At 43.4% G+C, this 18,726-nt stretch overlaps 1 protein-coding gene across 1 annotated transcript; it reads right to left on the bottom strand.

Annotated features, from left to right (window-relative positions):
- Nucleotides 1-11,105: 11,105 nt before the first annotated feature.
- Nucleotides 11,106-18,652, bottom strand: LOC138598498 (signal-regulatory protein beta-2-like). The gene is made up of 5 exons (XM_069670293.1): nt 18,545-18,652; nt 17,766-18,072; nt 11,917-12,252; nt 11,438-11,794; nt 11,106-11,110 (listed from the first exon to the last, which is right to left on the bottom strand). Exons 1-5 carry the CDS (start codon nt 18,650-18,652, stop codon nt 11,106-11,108), a joined length of 1,113 nt encoding a protein of 370 aa, XP_069526394.1.
- Between the last annotated feature and the right edge of the window lie 74 nt (nt 18,653-18,726).

The following is an 18,726-nucleotide window of genomic DNA, read 5'->3' as shown; positions in this document are numbered from 1 at the left end:
CAGAATTTGTGGATGCTTTATGACACACTCAGCTCTGATATCATATATGCATTTTTGCTATTTCAAGCCGAGTTTCCAGGGCCTTTAAAGCACCTACAATGGGCATGTGAGTATCAGAACTGGACCACGGAGCAATGGAAGAAGGTGGCCTGGTCTGATGAATCTTTTTTTCTCTTACATCATGTTGGCCAGGTGTGTGTGTTGCCTACCTGGGGAAGACATGGCACCAGGATGCACTATGGGAAGAAGGCAAGCTGGCGGAGGTAGTGTGATGTTTTGGGTAATGTTATGCTGGGAAACCTCAGGTCCTGTTATTCATGTGGATGTGACTTTTACCTGTACCACCTACCTAAACAATGTTGCAGACCAGTACACCTCTTCATGGAAACATGTTCCATAATGGCAGTGGCCTCTTTCAGCAGGATCATGCGCCCTGCCACACTGCAAAAATGGTTCAGGAATGGTTTGAGGAACACGACAACAAGTTCAAGGTTTTGAACCGGCCTCCAAATTCCCCAAATCTCAATCCAATCGAGCATCTGTGGGATGTGCTGGACAAACAAGTCCGATCACCCCCACATCGCAACAGGACTTAAAGGATCTGCTGAGAAAGTCTTACCACAGTTGATAATTAAATGACTATTATGTCTCCGTCCTGTTTGACGGCCCCCCATGGTAGCAACTTTTCAATCACAGGTGGCCAGGCCATAAAACATACCCTACATTATTGTCAATTTTACTGTGAATGGGACCATATTTACAAAATGAACATCATGCAGTCCTTAAAAGTCTTGAAACTAGCAACTGAGGCCAGAGTCCCAATTGGAAAATGTTTAATGAGGTAAAAATCAATCAAGAAGTTGGGACTTTGGCAGTTCACAGGTAGATAACTGGCACCTGTCTGGCTGTCAGTCCACACCATAGACTGTATGATGGATGTAGCCACAATGTGAGGTCACACATTGGTTTGTCAACTGGCTTTTTGAAGAGTTTGGCATATTGCCCGTCGCCATGTTGGGTTTCTGTAGGTAAAAATGACCATATATGGAAGAGAGGGTGGATCTGGAGAGTAGCGAGGGGTTGGCAAACTCCATGTCATTAAACCTACAGTCTACACCTCCGGCTAATTCTGACTTATTAGCTAGTTAGCCATCGTTCTTCCCACAGAATGACAATCATTTTGATTTGGTCGGTGCTGGAGTTGTTTATCACTTAAGAAGCTAAGAAAGCTTATAGCTCAAACGCACACTTCTGTGGTGAGAGGGCAGTGGGCTGTTATACTTAAAATAACCGGTCCAGCCATCACAACGGTCCACCATCCTCTGGGGGAAATCCAACAACAATCCTGACTCCCATGCAGGAGCCACAAAAAATAAATCAATGTAGAACAAACACTGACAGAGCGAACATGTCATGTAATGGTGAGCACAGAAATGGATAGCTGCTAATTCGGCTCACGTTTAATAAAATAATACTAGAATTTCACGAACCAAAAAAGCTGGACCACAGACTTCTTGGGGGTCAGCTAGTATAGCTAACCACAAAGCAAGCCATTTTATTTGTTCAACATTTGCATGAAAAAAAATCTCCAAAAGACACCAACAACACAAACAAGGTCAAAAGGTTAAGTTCAGTTTCTGAATTAGCTGAGTTGACACCTAGCACACAGTTTTTGTTGGGTTTTTAAATATGGGGCTTAATGGAGGTTGACTCCTTTTGGAGCCAGCCTCAAGTGGCCACCTGAGGAACTGCAATTTTTTTGGCACCTCCATGTTGTCTTCATTTCTCGGCCACAAAGGTGTCTGCTTGGTCCAAACTTCCAAATTGAGAGAGTGTACAATGATTGCTCCCGGTGGCATACCCATCAGTGATGACCCGCCCACTCTGCCTGTCAGTCACATCAGCAGGAAGAGCACAGTATACAGAGTTTCTGGGGACTTCAACCATGCAACTTTGGACTCTACTTTGGCTGTTTTCCACCAGGTTGTTGACTGTCCTACAAGGAACAACAGGACAATTGATCTGCTGTATGCTAATGTGAGGGATGCATAGAGTCACACCCCTCCCCCCACTGGGGAAGTCTGATCACAACCTGGTTCACCTACAGCCACTTTACACCCCCCTGGTCCGAAAGCAGCCGGTAACAACTCGCTCCAGCGGGAGATGGTCCCCTGAGATGGAAAGTGCCCTGTAGAGATGTTTCGGTCCTGAACGATTCGTTCAAAAAGAACGAATCTTTTCAGTGAACGGAATGATCCGTTCACTTTCATGCATCAAAGTCGTTCCTTTCGTTCACTTGGCTCCTCTCGCGGCTCCCCACTTCTTTTAAAAAAACCAGACTGATTGATGTTAGCACGAGCCAATTGCGTTTCAGAGGAGGGCTGTTTGTATCAAATCTAATGTATCAAATGACCGTCATTGGTTAGGAGAACGACTGAACGTATCGCTTGACCGAATGTCTCTCTCTCTCTCTCGCTCTCGTTCACTGAACGAAGCGAGCGACCCGATTAGGTGCATCTGTGTATACAAGTCAATTCACAGATGTGTAAACCACTGACAGATGAACACAAACTAAACTATGTTTATTTATTTAGAAATTATAATGTCAGAAGGTTTTGTGATGGGCAAGTTGGGCCGAGTAGACCAGTGAATGCAATGTGAGCCGTCATCGTTCATGAACGAGTGACAGTGAGGGTCCCTCACTGTCACTCGTTCATGAGGGAGGAGTGACAACAGAACTGCGTCTGACTGAGCCTTTTAAAGGAGCGCTGTATATAACACAAACTAAATCATTTGTTTGTTTATTTAGACATTATAAAGTCGGAAGGTTTTGTAATGGACATTATAGTTTTGTAAGTTTTACAAATTAATAATTTATATGTTACTTTTACTAAACTGAGCAACACTGACATTGACTTAAAAGTCTAAAATGAGTTTGTTAAGTAAGTGATGGAGTCTTTGCCTGAAAACTTCTGTATCATGTTCCACACAAATGAACAAAAGCACACTGTTTAAGCTATTTTATTTTAGAAAGAAATGTACAAACCTCCATAACAGAATATCAGGTAGGTGTAGTGCTAAAAAAGCTTTTAGTAAGTAAACATTTCCAATTACCAAATAATACAGTACAAATTAAATATACTGTATAGCAAACCAGCACACAAGATAAGAGCACACAAGATAGGAAGCAGAGTGCAAATAAGAAATTAGTTCAAAGACAGAAACTCGCAGGCCTACTGCAGGTTGGCATTTAGAAATACTAACTGACGGACCTTGGAGGGGCTCATTCTGCTACGCCTGTCAGAGACGATCAGTCCCGTTTTGCTGAAAACCCTCTCTGAAGGGACAGATGTGGCCACAATACAAAGTCTCGTCAGCATAATCTGAGTCATCCTTGGGTATTTTTCACTGTGGCTTTTCCACCAGACCAGTGGATCAGAGACCCTTGACAGCGTAGTTTCCCCTGAGAAAGAGCGGACCTCCAGGATTGCATTAGATGCAGCATTTGTTCAGATCACCACACTTGATGCATCCTCATCAAAATCACTCCACACCAACCTCTTCTGTGTGGGACCGGGTCGTGCCTGTGCTGCCTCTGCCCCTTGCTGTTCGGCCACTTGACTGGAGACAGTCACCCTCCCAGCAGCGTGCGTGATACGCTGAAGGGCCTCATTTGCTGCAAGGTCATTTGAGAAGGCTTTTCTTCTGAAGCGTGGGTCCAGAGCTGATGCATCAGAGAGCAGGTGGTGGAATTCTATCCTGTTGAACCTGCTTGCCATCTCTCTGGTAAGGGCCTCCAGCAGGTCCCGAACAGGTTTTCTGAGGCTATCGGCTGCCCTCATGTAGCTTGATGCAATTTTCTGGAGACTCCTTGACAGCACGATCACCTTCGAGGCCGTCACATATCTTAGAGAAAGAAATAATGAGACAAAGATTACTATCATTGTCATTGTTATGATAATAAATGATGTCATTAGAAGAAGTAAAATGTTTTATTTTTTTTGTTTGTTTTTAAATAACACTACTAATAATGCCATTGAACTGCCATAGTACTGTAGTTATAAAAGTATAATTACCTCTCACTGCTAACTTCCTCTGTGACCTCCTCAAATGGTTTCAGAATCTCACAGGCCTCTCTCATCTCTTCCCACTCATCTGGGGTTAGGGTAGCCAGTCTGGGATTTACCAGTGCCAAGGTGGTAATGACGGCATCTTTATTGTCCAAAAATCTCCTCAGCATATGAAATGTTGAGTTCCAGCGAGTTGGGCAGTCTTGCTTTAGCCGTAGCTCTGGCAAACCCATCTGCTGCTGAGTGGCCTTTAGCTTTTCAGCCGCCACTGTGCTCCGGTGCAGGTATTCCACGATTACTTTAATCTTGTCCAGTGTTGGTTGGATTACACTGAGCCCCCCCCTCACAACCAGATTCAGTGTGTGAGCAAAACATGGCAAGTGCTTCCATGTTGTTTTGCGAATGGCCAGGACCATATTAGCAGCATTGTCAGTAACGCAAGCCACAACTTTATCACTGATGCTCCATTCTCTTGCAATCCTCAAAAGATTGTCGGCTAGGTTGTCTGCAGTGTGCCTTTCACTGACCTCAAAACAATCAAGAAGACATGAAGCCATCTCGAAGTCTTCAATAAAATGGCAAGTCACAGACATGAAACTACTTGTGGCTCTGGATGTCCAGCAATCAGTAGTGAGACATACAGCTGATGCCTCCCTGACCCTTTCCATTATTGTTTGACGGGTCTGGTTGAACATTTCGGGAATCACAGTTTTGGATAGAGTTTGTCTGCTGGGCAAGGTATACGATGGATTTAGGGCCTTTGTGAATGCCCTGAATCCCTTATCCCCTACGATGGAAAAAGGCTGGAAGTCCAGGGCAATCATTCTGGCAAGCTGGTCATCCACTGTCTTTTGCCTCAGTGGGTCAATGGGTCTAGATACAAAATTGGCAAGACGGGTCTGTGCTGCTCTTCTCCTGGATCGAATAGTCACATCAGATGTGCTGGCAGTGGTTGCTGTGATAGTCACAGCTGGTTCAGTGTTGGTAGGCCTCATACTGGTTGTACTAGCCTCCTCAGCTGGGAGAAATTCTGTCCTTGTCTGTGCAAGCTGCACAGTTACATGCTTGGACTTCAGATGTCTATTCAGGTTTCCTGTGCTCCCTCCTTTAGTGGATATCCGTGTTTTGCAAATTGTGCACACGGCTGTAGTTGGAGACATTTCTTTAAAATATTGCCAAACTGCGCCTCTCTTTCTTGTGGTACTCATTGTAGAAAAACAATCACCGGCTCTCATCCAAAAGGATCTAACTGAGTAGCTGACGGAGCTAGAAATATAAGCCTCTGTGGATCATTATTATGTTAATAGATCAGTAATCAAGGGCGAATCGTTAACCTGAGCTATTGTTGACCTAGTAGCCAATCACTGAGCGTCATTAGTAAAATGAAGTCAGCTAAAATGGGCAATTTTTTTTGGTAAATTATCTATAAGTCCATAAAATAAGATGTGCAGGAGATCTAATGGTATTTGAATTAATTGGCACAGGCCTCTTATATTAATATTACAGATATGAAATGGTTTAAAAAATGGGAGAAAACACAATTGTTTTGGTATCGTTCGTTATTTATTTTTCTTCATACAGCAGTGTTGGGGGAGACTCTGATTAAATATATTACATCCTAAGGCCCTGTGAATATATAAGGAGCCTCATTCACCTCCGTTAAACTTTAAAAACAACATATAATAAAAACTGTGATGCAGACTCGCAGCGCTGAGAGGGAGAGAGCATCTGCACAGAGTGAGGGAGGGAGCGGGTCATCGCGGACTGAAGTGATGACGTGATATAAAAGTTTGATCATGAAGCCTGATAATCATCTACAGCTCTGTGTAAAATATATGTAGTACACAGCAGACTGCAGTCTCTGTTGACAGACAGACAGACAGATCTGAACACAGGTCCACGTTATTAAACGTCTGTGTTCTCCCCGCGCTGCGTTATAAACTATGATGAACTGATCGCAGGTTACAGCTCCTGCTCGTGTCATTCCAGCATGTAGAGAGACGTACTTTATTTTTTATAGTAATTGTGTGCGGAAAATAAAGACAGAATGCGACCTTATTGTGGCAACAAATCAAGATCAGTCATTGTTATTGATTGTTAAATTTTAAAGAGCTATTATGGTCCAACCTTATTTGGCCCATTTCAGCTGATGGCCCGTTTTAGCTGACTCCACCACTCCCCTTGGTGTTGATGGGTCATCATTATTAGGCTCACATTATCCTGAGTGTGAGTGCGATCTCACCTGTTTACTAAACAATAAACAGTGTTTAGGCAGATGATTTAATACTGCATTGTAATCGGGAGATCGGTGGTGTCTAGGCCATTGGCTCTGTTAAGGGATGATTTTCTCATATTAGAAGCATATTAAAATTACAATGACCTGGATTACTGAGAACCTTCACACTAGCAAATACAGTCTGAGCGCCACGGAGGAGCGAATGACCGGGTCATTTCGTTCGTTCACGTCACGAACGAAATGTCCTAACAGGTCAGCCATTCTGATCCTTGACCACGACAAAGTTATAGGCTGCGGGGGTATGTCTTGCACACAGCAGTTCACATATGTTTACAGCACTGATGAACACAAAAAAAATTATTAGTTTGAGCGCCGAGGAGGGGCGAATGACCGGGTCATTTCGTTCGTGAACGAACGAAATGTCCTAACACAGGTCAGACATTCTGATCCTCGACCACGACAAACCGACTTTGTGTAAAGCACAATGAAGTTGTAGTCTTCGTCTTTTATTTTATGTATTGTGTTTTGTACAGATATGGACTCATGTGTCTGAAATAAAGAAATAAAGTAAAGTACAATACTAGAAACGGTATTACAACAGCTCAAAAATAAACTGACACAACAGCAAGATGAGATAACACATGAATGTTTATTTGTATATAAATATTATAATATTTTCTTTTTAATATAGTTGGGCGAAGTAACTGTTATATTGTGATGATTGAACAAGAAGACCAGTAATGCAATGGGAGCCGTATCGTTCATGAACGAGTGAGAGTGAGTGAGTTACGGGTAAACCGGAAATGTCACTGAACGACCTGGTGAACGAATGTAATGAACGAATCGTTCAGCTGAACGAGATCCGAAGATCCGGGTCACTGAAGTGAACGAGAGTTGACATCTCTAGTGCCCTGAGAGACTGTTACAACACCACAGACTGGGATGTGCTGATCAACCAGCATGATGAGGACATCGAGGGGCTGACACACTGTCTGACAGATTACCTGAACTTCTGTGCAGACGTGGTCTCCCCTGTTAAGACTGTCCGCTGTTACCCTAATAACAAGCCATGGGTAACGCGGGAAGTCAAAGCTGTCCTCAACATGAAGAAGGCTGCCTTCAGGAGCAGAGACAGGGAGGCCATGAAGGCAGCACAGCAGGAGGTGAAACACCGTGTGAGGGAAGCTAAGGACAGCTACAGGAGAAAGGTGGAGCAGAAGCTGAAGGAGAACAACATGAGGGAGGTCTGGGAAGGTGTGAGGACCATCACAGGTCACAACACAAAGACCAGAGCCGTGGGGGGGACAGTGGAGAGGGCGAACGAACTGAATGACTTTTTCAACAGGTTCAACCAGCCCATGCCCCCCCCACCCCCACCCGCACTGCAGCCATCTCTCCTTCTTCCCACAACACACCTCCCCCCAGACACCACAGCACCTCCCTCCTCCTCCCCCTCCCCCCCCCACCTCAACACAATCTCCACCTCACATCACCACAGACCAGGTCAGAGGACAGCTGAGGAAGCTCCGACCCAGGAAAGCAGCAGGCCCGGACAAGGTGTGTCCAAGTCTTCTGAAGACCTGCGCTGCAGAACTGGGGGAACCACTACAACGGATCTTCAACCTCAGCCTGCAGCTAGGGAGAGTGCCCACCCTCTGGAAGACATCCTGCATCGTCCCAGTTCCTAAAAAGAACCGGCCCAGTGAGCTGAATGATTCCGGCCGGTGGCACTCACTTCACACCTGATGAAGACGTTGGAGCGGCTCTTCCTCAGCCTCCTCAGACCCCAGGTGCAGCACGCCCAGGACAGCCTGCAGTTCGCCTACCAGCCAGGTGTTGGTGTGGAGGATGCCATCCTCTACCTACTACACCGAGTCCACTCCCATCTGGATAAGGGGAGAGGCACAGCGAGGATTCTCTTCTTGGACTTCTCCAGCGCCTTTAATACCATTCACCCCCCTATGCTTCGAGATAAATTGAACCGGATGGGAGTGGACCCCCACCTGGTGGCCTGGATATCCAACTACCTCACCGACAGGCCACAGTACGTCAGGCTGAAGGACACCACATCTGACACTGTGGTCAGCAGCACTGGAGCCCCCCAGGGCACAGTGCTGGCCCCTCTTCTCTTCACCCTGTACACCTCGGACTTCTGTCACAACTCAGAGCTGTGTCACATACAGAAGTACGCCGATGACACAGCCATCGTTGGATGCATCAGGGACGACAGAGAGGAGGAGTATCGGAGTCTGGTGGGGGACTTTGCTGCTTGGTGCCGCACAAACCACCTAGAGCTCAACACCTCTAAGACAAAGGAGCTGGTCATAGACTTTGGGAGGTCCAGACCGAAGCCGAGACCAGTCCTACTAGAGGGAGCTGAGGTGGAGAGTGTGGACTCCTACAAATACCTCGGGCTGTGTCTGGACAACAAACTGGACTGGTCAACACACACCAGCCACCTGTACGGGAAGACACAAGGCAGGATGTACTTCCTAAGGAGACTGCGGTCTTTTAACATCTGCAGCAAACTGCTGCGGATGTTTTACCAGTCTGTGGTTGCCAGTGTCCTCTTTTACACTGTAGTGTGCTGGGGAGGCAGCACATCCAAGAAGGACACATCCAGACTGGATAAACTGATCAGGCGAGCCGGCTCTGTGATCGGCATGAAGCTGGACCCTCTGGTGACGGTGGCAGAGACAAGGACACTGAACAAACTGTTGGACATTATGGACAATGCCAGCCACCCTCTGCACACCGTCATCAGCAACCAGAGGAGCCTGTTCAGTGAGAGACTGCTCCTTCCAAAGTGCAGGACTAACCGACTGAAGAACTCCTTTGTCCCTCATGCCATCAGGCTGTACAACTCCTCACTTAGGGGGAGGAGGTAACAGGGACAGACTCTCTCACAAGCGGTAGCCACTAATTCACCTCACAAAGTTAATAGTAGTTATCTTCTTTTATTCAATAGTAATATTTATTTATTTCTCAAAGGGTCATATGTGCAATAAAAATCTGTCAATGTGCAATAATCTCTCACCACAGTGCAAAAACCTAATACCACAGTGCAATAACCTAATTTAGTTTAATCGAACTAAATACCAGGTCAATTACCCACTGTTTACTTGTATATTTCTAAGAGTGTATATTTTATATATTTTGTTATCTAATTTTGTACTTTTTATATATATATATATATCGATAGATATATAGATTTTGATCTTTATTTTTTACCCTCTGTGTGCTGATTCTTTCCTATTGTATTGTACTGTATAAGCTGCTGGAGACTGAATTTCCCAGAGGGAGTCATCCCAAAGGGATCAATAAAGTTGAGTCTAAGTCTAAGTCTAAGTCTAAGTTGTTATACCATCCTTCTCTCCAGACTTCAGCAACTTTAATAGTGTACATAATAGGTGGACAGATAGATCGTCTTTGTCTTTCAAAAGATGTGACCATACAGTTTATTGCAGATGAATATTAGTTCATGTTTTTTCTTTTTCATTTACATGCTGATTCACTGACAAGCTGGTGGTCCATCATTGCTCCAAGTGATGCACATTAGTACAGACTTTAGCAAGGATTCAAATCTTTTTCTGGATAATCAGACAAAGTTAGTGAGGCACAAACTCACACTTTAAACACTTACAAAATAGAGTGAGGTGGGGCCAGACAATGATTAGCACCAGTCCTGAAAGTTAAGCCCATCAAACATATTCGAATGGTTATTGCTGACGTTCAAAGTGCATTTCCTGTCACACAAATTCTTGTCATTATGAAGCATTCACACTCTCTGTGAAACATTTGGTTTGAATCAGAACTGCTTTTATTTGACCTTTCAATGCTATGACCTCTGGTATGCAGTGGAAGATACCACGTCTTACTGGCCTAAACAAGAAGAAGACTTTACAGCCACGCTAGCAGCTCTGTGATTCTGCGCTTACACAGCGGTGCATAGAACTTATTCTTATTGTTGCCATTATGTCAGAAAAAAATAATGAAGCAGTTTGAGCCTTAAGTGTTATCATAGTTATCTTTATTATGATGCTAACTTTATACAAGAAATGCAGTCCACCAGTTCTGATTTCTAATACTAGCACAGTACAGTCATAAAAAAAGATAATTGCTAACAAATTAAACATGAAACAAAAAATTACACAATTATAAAATTAAGGATCTGAAAAGGGGGCAGCCTGATCAGTAGATTCAACAACTGTACATCTTTTTCAAAATAAAAGTCTGCCTCATAAAGCACAAGGTGCACACACACACACACACACACACACAAGGTATTAATACAATTAAAGGCAGATTTTACAGATTGAAACAAATATAATGTCAAAAATACACTGAACATTTTTAAGTTTATAAAAATAAATATTATCATTATGCTATGGTCACATGGTAGTTATAGTCTTCCAAAAAATGAATCTATCTATCTATCTTTGCATTAATGAGCAAATCTTTGCATTGTTTGGATTGTTAGTCTACACAAAAGCCCTGACATCGCTGTAGACAGTCTCTCCCTCTGCTGCTGTTACGTTCCTCTTCTTCTTCGTTCTCTCTGCTTTGCCAGTTCTCTTTGAAAAGGCTGGTGCAGAATAAACCAACATGTCCTCATTTCTCTGAGAAAACACACAGAAAAAGGTTTTGAGATGGAAGATCCAAAATCTCTTCCAGTTTCATCTTTCCTTTATAGATCTTACCTGCTGACTTGGCTGCTCGGCACTGGCTGTTGCAGCATTTGTGGGCAGAGCAACAGCAGCTGTGTTAAAACAATCAAACCAAAGATGGAGAACGTTAATCTACACTAAGAGGCACAAATTTCATATTTTGCTAAATATGGTTTGATAGATTTATGGATGAGAAATTTTAATTACCGTTACAAGATTTTGTCTTGATGGTATAAATCAGGAAGGCGATGACAATCAGACTTAAAGCCAAAGCAGCTGATAACAGAAATATAACTGTATTGGTCTTCTCCAAATACTGCATGTCGTCTGCTGACGAATCTAGAAAACACTGAGAGTTAGCAGGTTTTTGATAAGAAAAAAAGTTTTGTGTCGCATCAATCCAATGGATTTAACCAGATTCTAAATTAATTATAATCAATGATTTGTATGAAATTCTAACTTACCTTCAATGTTAAGCTTAGTTCCGTTTCCAAACAGTATCTCCCCACATGTGGCCACAGCACAGTAATAAGTCCCGGCATCAGAGGAGCTGACGGTCTTAGAGAAGCTGTAGACACATTTCTGTGGAGAGCGAGCCTCAGGACTGTTCTCACATTCATCTGTTCTGTTTCCAAGAGTGTAAATGACACTGGGATGAGATTCATCTGATCCGGATCTGAACCAGAACACGCTGTGTTTTCCTGGACATGTTTTGTAGTCAGAGTCAGAGAGGAGTGAACACTGCAGAGTCACTGAGTCTCCTGGACGGACTGGATCAGAGGATAAGTCTTGAATGACGGCAGTGATGTCAGGTGCACGTCCTGAGAAATTCAAACCAGAATATAAACATGCTTTACCAGTTACAATTTATACATTGACACTTTCCTATTAATAATGTACAATTTAAACGGATATTAAAGTCTACCTGGTGTATTTTATTTACCTGTAACTGTCAGAAACGTTCCTTTCAAAAGGGTCATATTAACTCGTGTTTGTTTAACACAAAAGTAAAGTCCAGAATCACTGAGCTGTGTTTGACTGATAATCAGGACAAATGTTCCAGGCTCTTGTTTTGCTGTGATGCGAGGACTTTTGTTAACCTTGTTGTATTCAAAGGGATATGTTCCTCCCAAAACTTCAGGCAAGGCTCCAGAAACTAGCCTGATCCAAAATAACTGTGTTTTAGTCCAAGAGGTGTCGCGGGGACACGTCAGCTTCACATCATCTCCAGCACCAACAGTCTTTGTCTCAAAGGTCTGATCGTCTGTGCATCCTGAAGAAAATAAAGAAATACATGTTGGTTATTAACAACCAGGAAATAAAATGTATGCCCTGTGCTGAACTTAAAATACATCTTGAACACATTTGAAAGTTTTACATATACTTACGACTCAGTCTGAGCATCAGAAGTAAAACAAACACAGTCAGCATTTTGTTGCAAGTCCACTTCAGACAGCACTAACATTAGCATGTACGAGAAGATGACTGTCCTAGATATAATCATATCGAGTGGGAGGGAACAACTACAGAGCATTTTGATTGGCCACTTGTTATGATGATATTACACTGTATTACCACAGTGGAAAAAAATCCTTCAAGCCCGAGCACATGAAACAATACAAGCAGCAAGCTTGTTTCATGTTTCCTGGTGGGTGTCTATAATTGACGCTAAGAGGAAACACAGTATAACTACGGTAATCAAAGACAAATAATTCTTCTGTAGAGGATGTAGAAACAGTTAAGTCACGCATTGGTTTGTCAACCCCCCTTTTAAAGCTTCAAGTTTGGGATGTTGGCCGTTTTAATATTTTTTATTTGTAACCACAAGCGACCACATTTGGACAACAGGATACAAATTTGGCCTTTTACACGGAATAAAAATGCAGAAAAATCAACATTTCGTGACATTACCCAGGTGGGCTGCATGTGAAAACCTAAAGTTCAAGAGTTCAAGCGTGAAAGTAGCCATTGTTATGTCTCAATCCTGCTTGACAGGCCCCTATGGTAGGTACTTTCCAATAACAGGTGGCCACGCCTTAAAACATACCCTGCTTTATCATCAATTTTACTCTAAATGGGACCAATATTTAAAAAGTGAACATCATGCAGTCCTGAAAAGGCTTGAAACTACCGAGCAGATTGATTTCAACATATCCAGTTGCGGATTTGTAGCTTGAATGCACACATCAGTGGTGAGCGGGCAGCGGGTGAACGACCGGGTAACTTAAAATAACCGGTCCAGCCATCACAATGGTCCTCCGTCCTCGACAGGCCAGACCAAACCAAAGCTGCGAATTAGCGCCAACGTTTAATACAATATTAGAATTTCACTCACCAAAGAGGTGGGACCACAGACTTCTCAGGGATCAGGTAGTAAAGTTAACCACTCAGTAAGAGATATTATTTGTTCAACATTTGGATGAAAAAATCCCCAAAACACACCAACAACACAAACACGGTCAAGAAGTTAAGCCAAGTGTTTTAATTAGCTGAGGTGACACCTAGCACACAGCTAGCAGCCCCACCTGTCACTCAAAGCAACCAGCCCTCCCATTACAGTAATATAGAAACTGGCAAAGCAACATTTTTGTGCCAGGCTGTAAATATGTTGAATTTGCTGTAAAGCTGGGTATTTAAATATAGGGCCTAATGGAGGTTAACTCGCTTTTGGAGCCAGCCTCAAGTGGCCATTCGAGGAACTGCACTTTTTGGTGCTTCAGTGTTGGCTTCATGTTCTCAGCCACAGAGCTGTCTGCTTGGTCCAAACCGACTGAGATAGAGTTTACAATCAGTTTTTCCACAAATATCCAATTCAAAATGTTACTATCACCAATGACCTCTAAACATTAATTCATTTAAGATCCATCTGCATGGTAAATACACATTATAGCACTTTGTTTCCAGGTCTAATAAAAACTCCTAAAACCTCTGTACCACTGACTTTAATATTAATTAATTAATTGGTTTGATCTGTTAAAAAAAAAGTCTCCAGCCATTTGCCATTTACAGACACAGAAGAGCCATGCTAGATGCTTTGTGAGCCAACCAAAGCAGATGCTGCTCATCATCAGTGATGACCCGCCCACTCTGCCTGTCAGTCACATCAGCAGGAAGAGCACAGCATGCAGAGTTGGGGGAGGTCTGTTAAACCATCCTTCTCTCCAGACTTCAGCTACTTTAATAGTGTACATAACAGGTGGACAGATAGATCGTCTTTGCTGTGTTTAAAAGATGCAACCATACAGTATATAGCAGATGAATATTAGTTCATGTTTTGTTCTGCATTTAAATGCTGCCTCACTGACAAGCTGTCTGTCCATCAATACTTAAAGTGATGCACATTAGTGCAGACTTTAGCAACGATTTAAATCTCTTTCTGGATAATCAGACAAAGTTTTCTTATGAAGTCACAAACTCACACTTTCAACACTTGTTCTAGACAAAATGAGCGAGGTGGGGCCAGACAATGATTAGCACCTCCCCTCTCTGACAGCACCAGCCAGTGAAGAGTGCAGACTGCAGAAAGTGTGATAAAAAACCTCACATAGCACCCTTTACCTACATCTGTAAGTAGTTTTGGTTCTACTTATAATTAATAACATTGTGTTGTTCCTCTTGCTATTTTAAGAAGGTAAGAAAAAAGTTAAATCAAACTTCCTGACGGTTAAACAGAGTGTGATCAAGGACAAAAAGCCTCTTCACCTCACATTAATGCCAAACCACCACAATGCTAAAGTTTCCATGCATTGTTTGTTCGTCAGCGGTGACAGTGAATGTGTGTTTATCTGTGTGTGTGCTCGTGTGGTCAAACTGTTTACACCTAACACCTAGGTTGGACCAGAAACTTATTCTAATAACTAAACGTGTTTTGGAGTGAAATCGAAGACTCACTGACACAATGCTTTGTTTAGCTCCTGAACACACAACACACATACACAGTTTAATGCACACAAGGATGGACACAACTTACAACTGTTAGATGGAAGTTAGAACTGAAACTTTCTCTCTCTCGCACACACACACACACACACACACACAGACACACACACAAACACATACACACACACACACACACACACACACACCACACACACACACACTAAACTGCACGGAAACTTTAGCACTGCTGTGGTTTGGTTTAAAATTGAGGTGTGAATACAAACAGAGTTTTTTCTTTCTCTGTCTCTATTTTAACCTCAGGAAGTTTGGCTTAACTGTTGTTTTATCTTTTTTAAATAGCAAGAGGAACAACACCATGTTATTTATTATTAGTAGAATCAAGAGACTTTACAGATGTAGATAAATGTTGATGTGTGATTACTGTTATTTAGCAAGTTATCACTCTTCACTGGTCGGTGCTGCCAGAGAGGGGAGGTGCTAATCTTTCACTGGTCCCACCTCGCTCTTTGTGACGACAACAAGAGTTTGAAGATGAGTTTGTCCGATAATCAAAGCCGTCCCAGAAGTCTGTTTTTGCGTGCATCACTTTGAGCAATGATGGACGATAATCTTGTCAATGAATTTGAATTTAAATGAAAAGTAATCTAATTATTATTATCTAATTATCTAATATTCATGTGCATTATACGGTTGCATGTTTAAAAACACATCAGAGACATTATTTGCATTTTCATGAGCAAATTAACAAGCAAGAAAAATGTATTCAATTGTTTAAATTTGTTCAAATTAAAACTAGCCTGCAGAAACCTCATGCAGCTCTTCCCTCACTACACATCCTGTCACAGTCACAGTTCTGCTCTGAGCAAACAGCCTTGAAGGTTGGTCAAAGGCGGGAGAAACAGACCGCAGCCTGTGTGTCAGTGAAGCTGGTGCATGGGGCTTTGCTTGTTGTTCTCACGGGAGACATGCAGAAGGCCTTTACAAAGTGCTGTCAGAGGTTTATCTATAATGTTTAAGATTGTGTGGAGGACATATACACAGCAGTTCAAGGTCAAAAGACTCTACATGTTTATCCTCTCTAACTTTGTGTCTCAGTGCACACATGGCAAAATTTAGAGTGTGACCAAAGTTGATATGTCCTTTCGCGAAGCAGATATTTGGAAATCAAATGACCTTGATGGCCAAACAAATGCACCCCTCCCTTCAGGGCTCTTTCAGAAGCCCCGCCCCCTCAAATTCATGGACGCACATCCACAGGTAAACGACTTGCAACTGATTATGAGGCAGAATGTGGAGTGTCTGCTGCCTGAGGGTAAACAAGCCTTAATGAGGGAAGCAATTTTTAAATACTATGATGATGGCGCTCTTTCCATCTTCTGCAAGGACGTGGACAAGGACGAGTAGCAGGCAGAGGTCTGTAACTAGCTAGTGACCTTTGACCTGGCAAAATGTGAAAAAAAAAGTCTATAGATGTGATGAGTTTGGGAACGCTGAAGAAATCAATATGTGGTGTCCAAAATATGAAGATGTGTTGATTGTGCATGAAATTCTTGGTGGGTTTTTTTCAGTATTGTTATGGGCGGTTTATAACATTATTTTCTATCACAGTAACAAGCTGTACATTCATGCCAGCCCTCTCTGTCACCTTTGAGTTCTTCACATCTCATGACTCTCTGTGTGGTTTTCACCACATTTCCACTCCTCTCTCCACTGTCCTTGAACCTGCAGGCCACAACCTACACTGCAGCTAAAGTGACACTGTCCTCTATTCCTCCTCCTCCTCTATTCCTTTTCACTGTGTGAAAACATCCAGGTTTTTTTTCCATCTATTCCTATTTCCATTAAAGTTCCTGTGAGGAACTTTTGGTTTGGGTTGATCTTGGCGCCCCCTGTGGACAACGCCATGCCTCTTATCTCTTTGCTGATTTTGTCCTGTGCATGCTTAAGTGGTGTTTTTTAAGATAAAATCTCATCCTGCTTTCTTTAACAGTCATAGGTATCACTCACTTACATTTTTGCCCTGGAAAATGTAAACAAAGGCAGCGCAGTCTGCCATCTCCCCCGGCCGCAGTTTCATGAATTAAAATTATCTATACAGCAATAATCAATCTTGCCACTGATGGTCTGTTTGCTTTTGTGTGTCATATAGAGTAATCAGAATTAATTTCAGTCTGTTTCATAACCATCGAAATACTCCTCACAGGGGCTTTAAAGCTACGAGTGTTACACCACTTTGTATTTCCTTGTGCTGAAAACTCAACAACAGTGTTTCTGGAAAGTATTTGACATGCATTGTTTGTGAACCTCTTCCTGCATTGCTACGTTTCTCAGAGTTTGTCAGTTTGTCAGTAAGATGGCTTTCAGTGTTATTAAAAAGTCTTCCAACCATGAAAGGTGACATACCTTTGGCGGAGCTGACCAGGGAGTTGTGCGCGTACTCAACCCATGGCAAATGGGTGGACCAAGAGGCAGGGAGACAAGCTGCAACACACCTCAGGGAAGACTCCAAATCCTGATTTACCCGCTCCGTTTGGCCGTTAGTCTGAGGGTGATAACCAGATGACAGGCTGACTGAGGCCCCCAATGTTTGACAGAATGCTTTCCACACCTGGGAGGCAAACTGGGGACCCCGGTCTGAGACAATATCCTGGGGTATACTATGAAGACGGAACACATGTTGCACAAGTAGATCAGCAATTTCCAACGCAGAGGGCAGTTTAACCAGAGGTATATAATGGACTGCTTTAGAGAAACGGTCAACAATAGTCAGAATAACTGTTACCATAGATGGTGGTAACCCAGTAACGAAGTCCACTGCAATGTGTGTCCAGGGACGATGAGGTATGGGCAAAGGAAGGAGGGGACCAGCTGGAGCTCGGTTGGAGGACTTACTACGGGCACAAACGGAGCAGGCGGCAACAAACTCCCTGGTGTCGGCAGTCATAGATGGCCACCAGAAGCGCTGTTGCAGCAGGGAGAGTGTGCGATGGCAGGCCAACTTAGAAGATGGCCCCCACTGGCGCACTGGGGACCTCAGCGGAGGGGGAATGAAGAGACGAACTGAAGGACAGCTCTCAGGTATAGGATGAACTTGGTTGGCCTCCTGAACCACACGCTCGATCTCCCAACTGGCCGCCCCGACCACACAAGTGGACGGCAGGATGGTTTCCTCAGGGATGTCTTCCACTGGGGGTGCAAACTGGTGAGAGAGAGCATCAGGTTTGATGGTCCGGGACCAAGGTCGGTAGGTAAGAGTGAAGTTGAATCTTCCAAGAAACAAAGCCCACTGAGCCTGGCGAGAGTTGAGTCTGTGTGCAGAACGAAGATCAGACAGGTTTTTATGGTCAAGCCAAACAAGGCACCACAGCAAGAAGCTCTCGATTCCCCACATCATAGTTTCTTTCGGCTGGAGTGAGTCGTCGGGAGAAGAAGGCACAGATTATGAAATTATGAAATTACTGACCCAATACTGCCCCACAGACTAGTGAGAGATGTCTACAGAAAAACAACAAACATGATTGACTGACAGGCTATAGCCTAAATGTAACAAGGTAAACAATGACCACAAGCTATTCAAATGTGTAAAGTCACCTCAGTAATCTTGATTTTTAAGCTTCAGCAATAAAAAAGCTCCCACCCACCGTAGTTGACATCTTCATCAGCCGTTGTACCTGCATCTTTAGCTGTGGGTGAAGAGGCGGCATGGGCATCCTGTGCGACGGGGTAGGGGGACGGACCGAGCGCGCTCCCAGAGTTTGGGCTAAAGGAGCTGCTAGCATCGCTAAGATTAGCTGAGCTGCTGGCTGGTGTAGATTCGCGAGGACATTTGCAATTGAGAAAGGACATTTTTGTT

Source organism: Semicossyphus pulcher, unplaced genomic scaffold (genome assembly GCF_022749685.1).
Source record: "Semicossyphus pulcher isolate SPU_LCO1_2020_fin unplaced genomic scaffold, fSemPul1.0.p SCAF_2, whole genome shotgun sequence".
Classification (NCBI taxonomy): domain Eukaryota; kingdom Metazoa; phylum Chordata; class Actinopteri; order Labriformes; family Labridae; genus Semicossyphus; species Semicossyphus pulcher.
This window is presented reverse-complemented; position numbering and strand designations above follow the sequence as displayed.

What these genes read in the sequence shown, in the direction of transcription:
- LOC138598498 (XM_069670293.1), bottom strand. Translation starts at nt 18,652, where the DNA reads ATGCTAGCAGCTCCTTTAGCCCAAACTCTGGGAGCGCGCTCGGTCCGT. An exon ending in CTGCTCCGTTTGTGCCCGTA is followed by an intron (nt 12,253 to 17,765) that starts GTAAGTCCTCCA and finishes TTTCTTTATTTT; the next exon opens with CTTCAGGATGCACAGACGAT. An exon ending in AACGTTTCTGACAGTTACAG is followed by an intron (nt 11,795 to 11,916) that starts GTAAATAAAATA and finishes TGAATTTCTCAG; the next exon opens with GACGTGCACCTGACATCACT.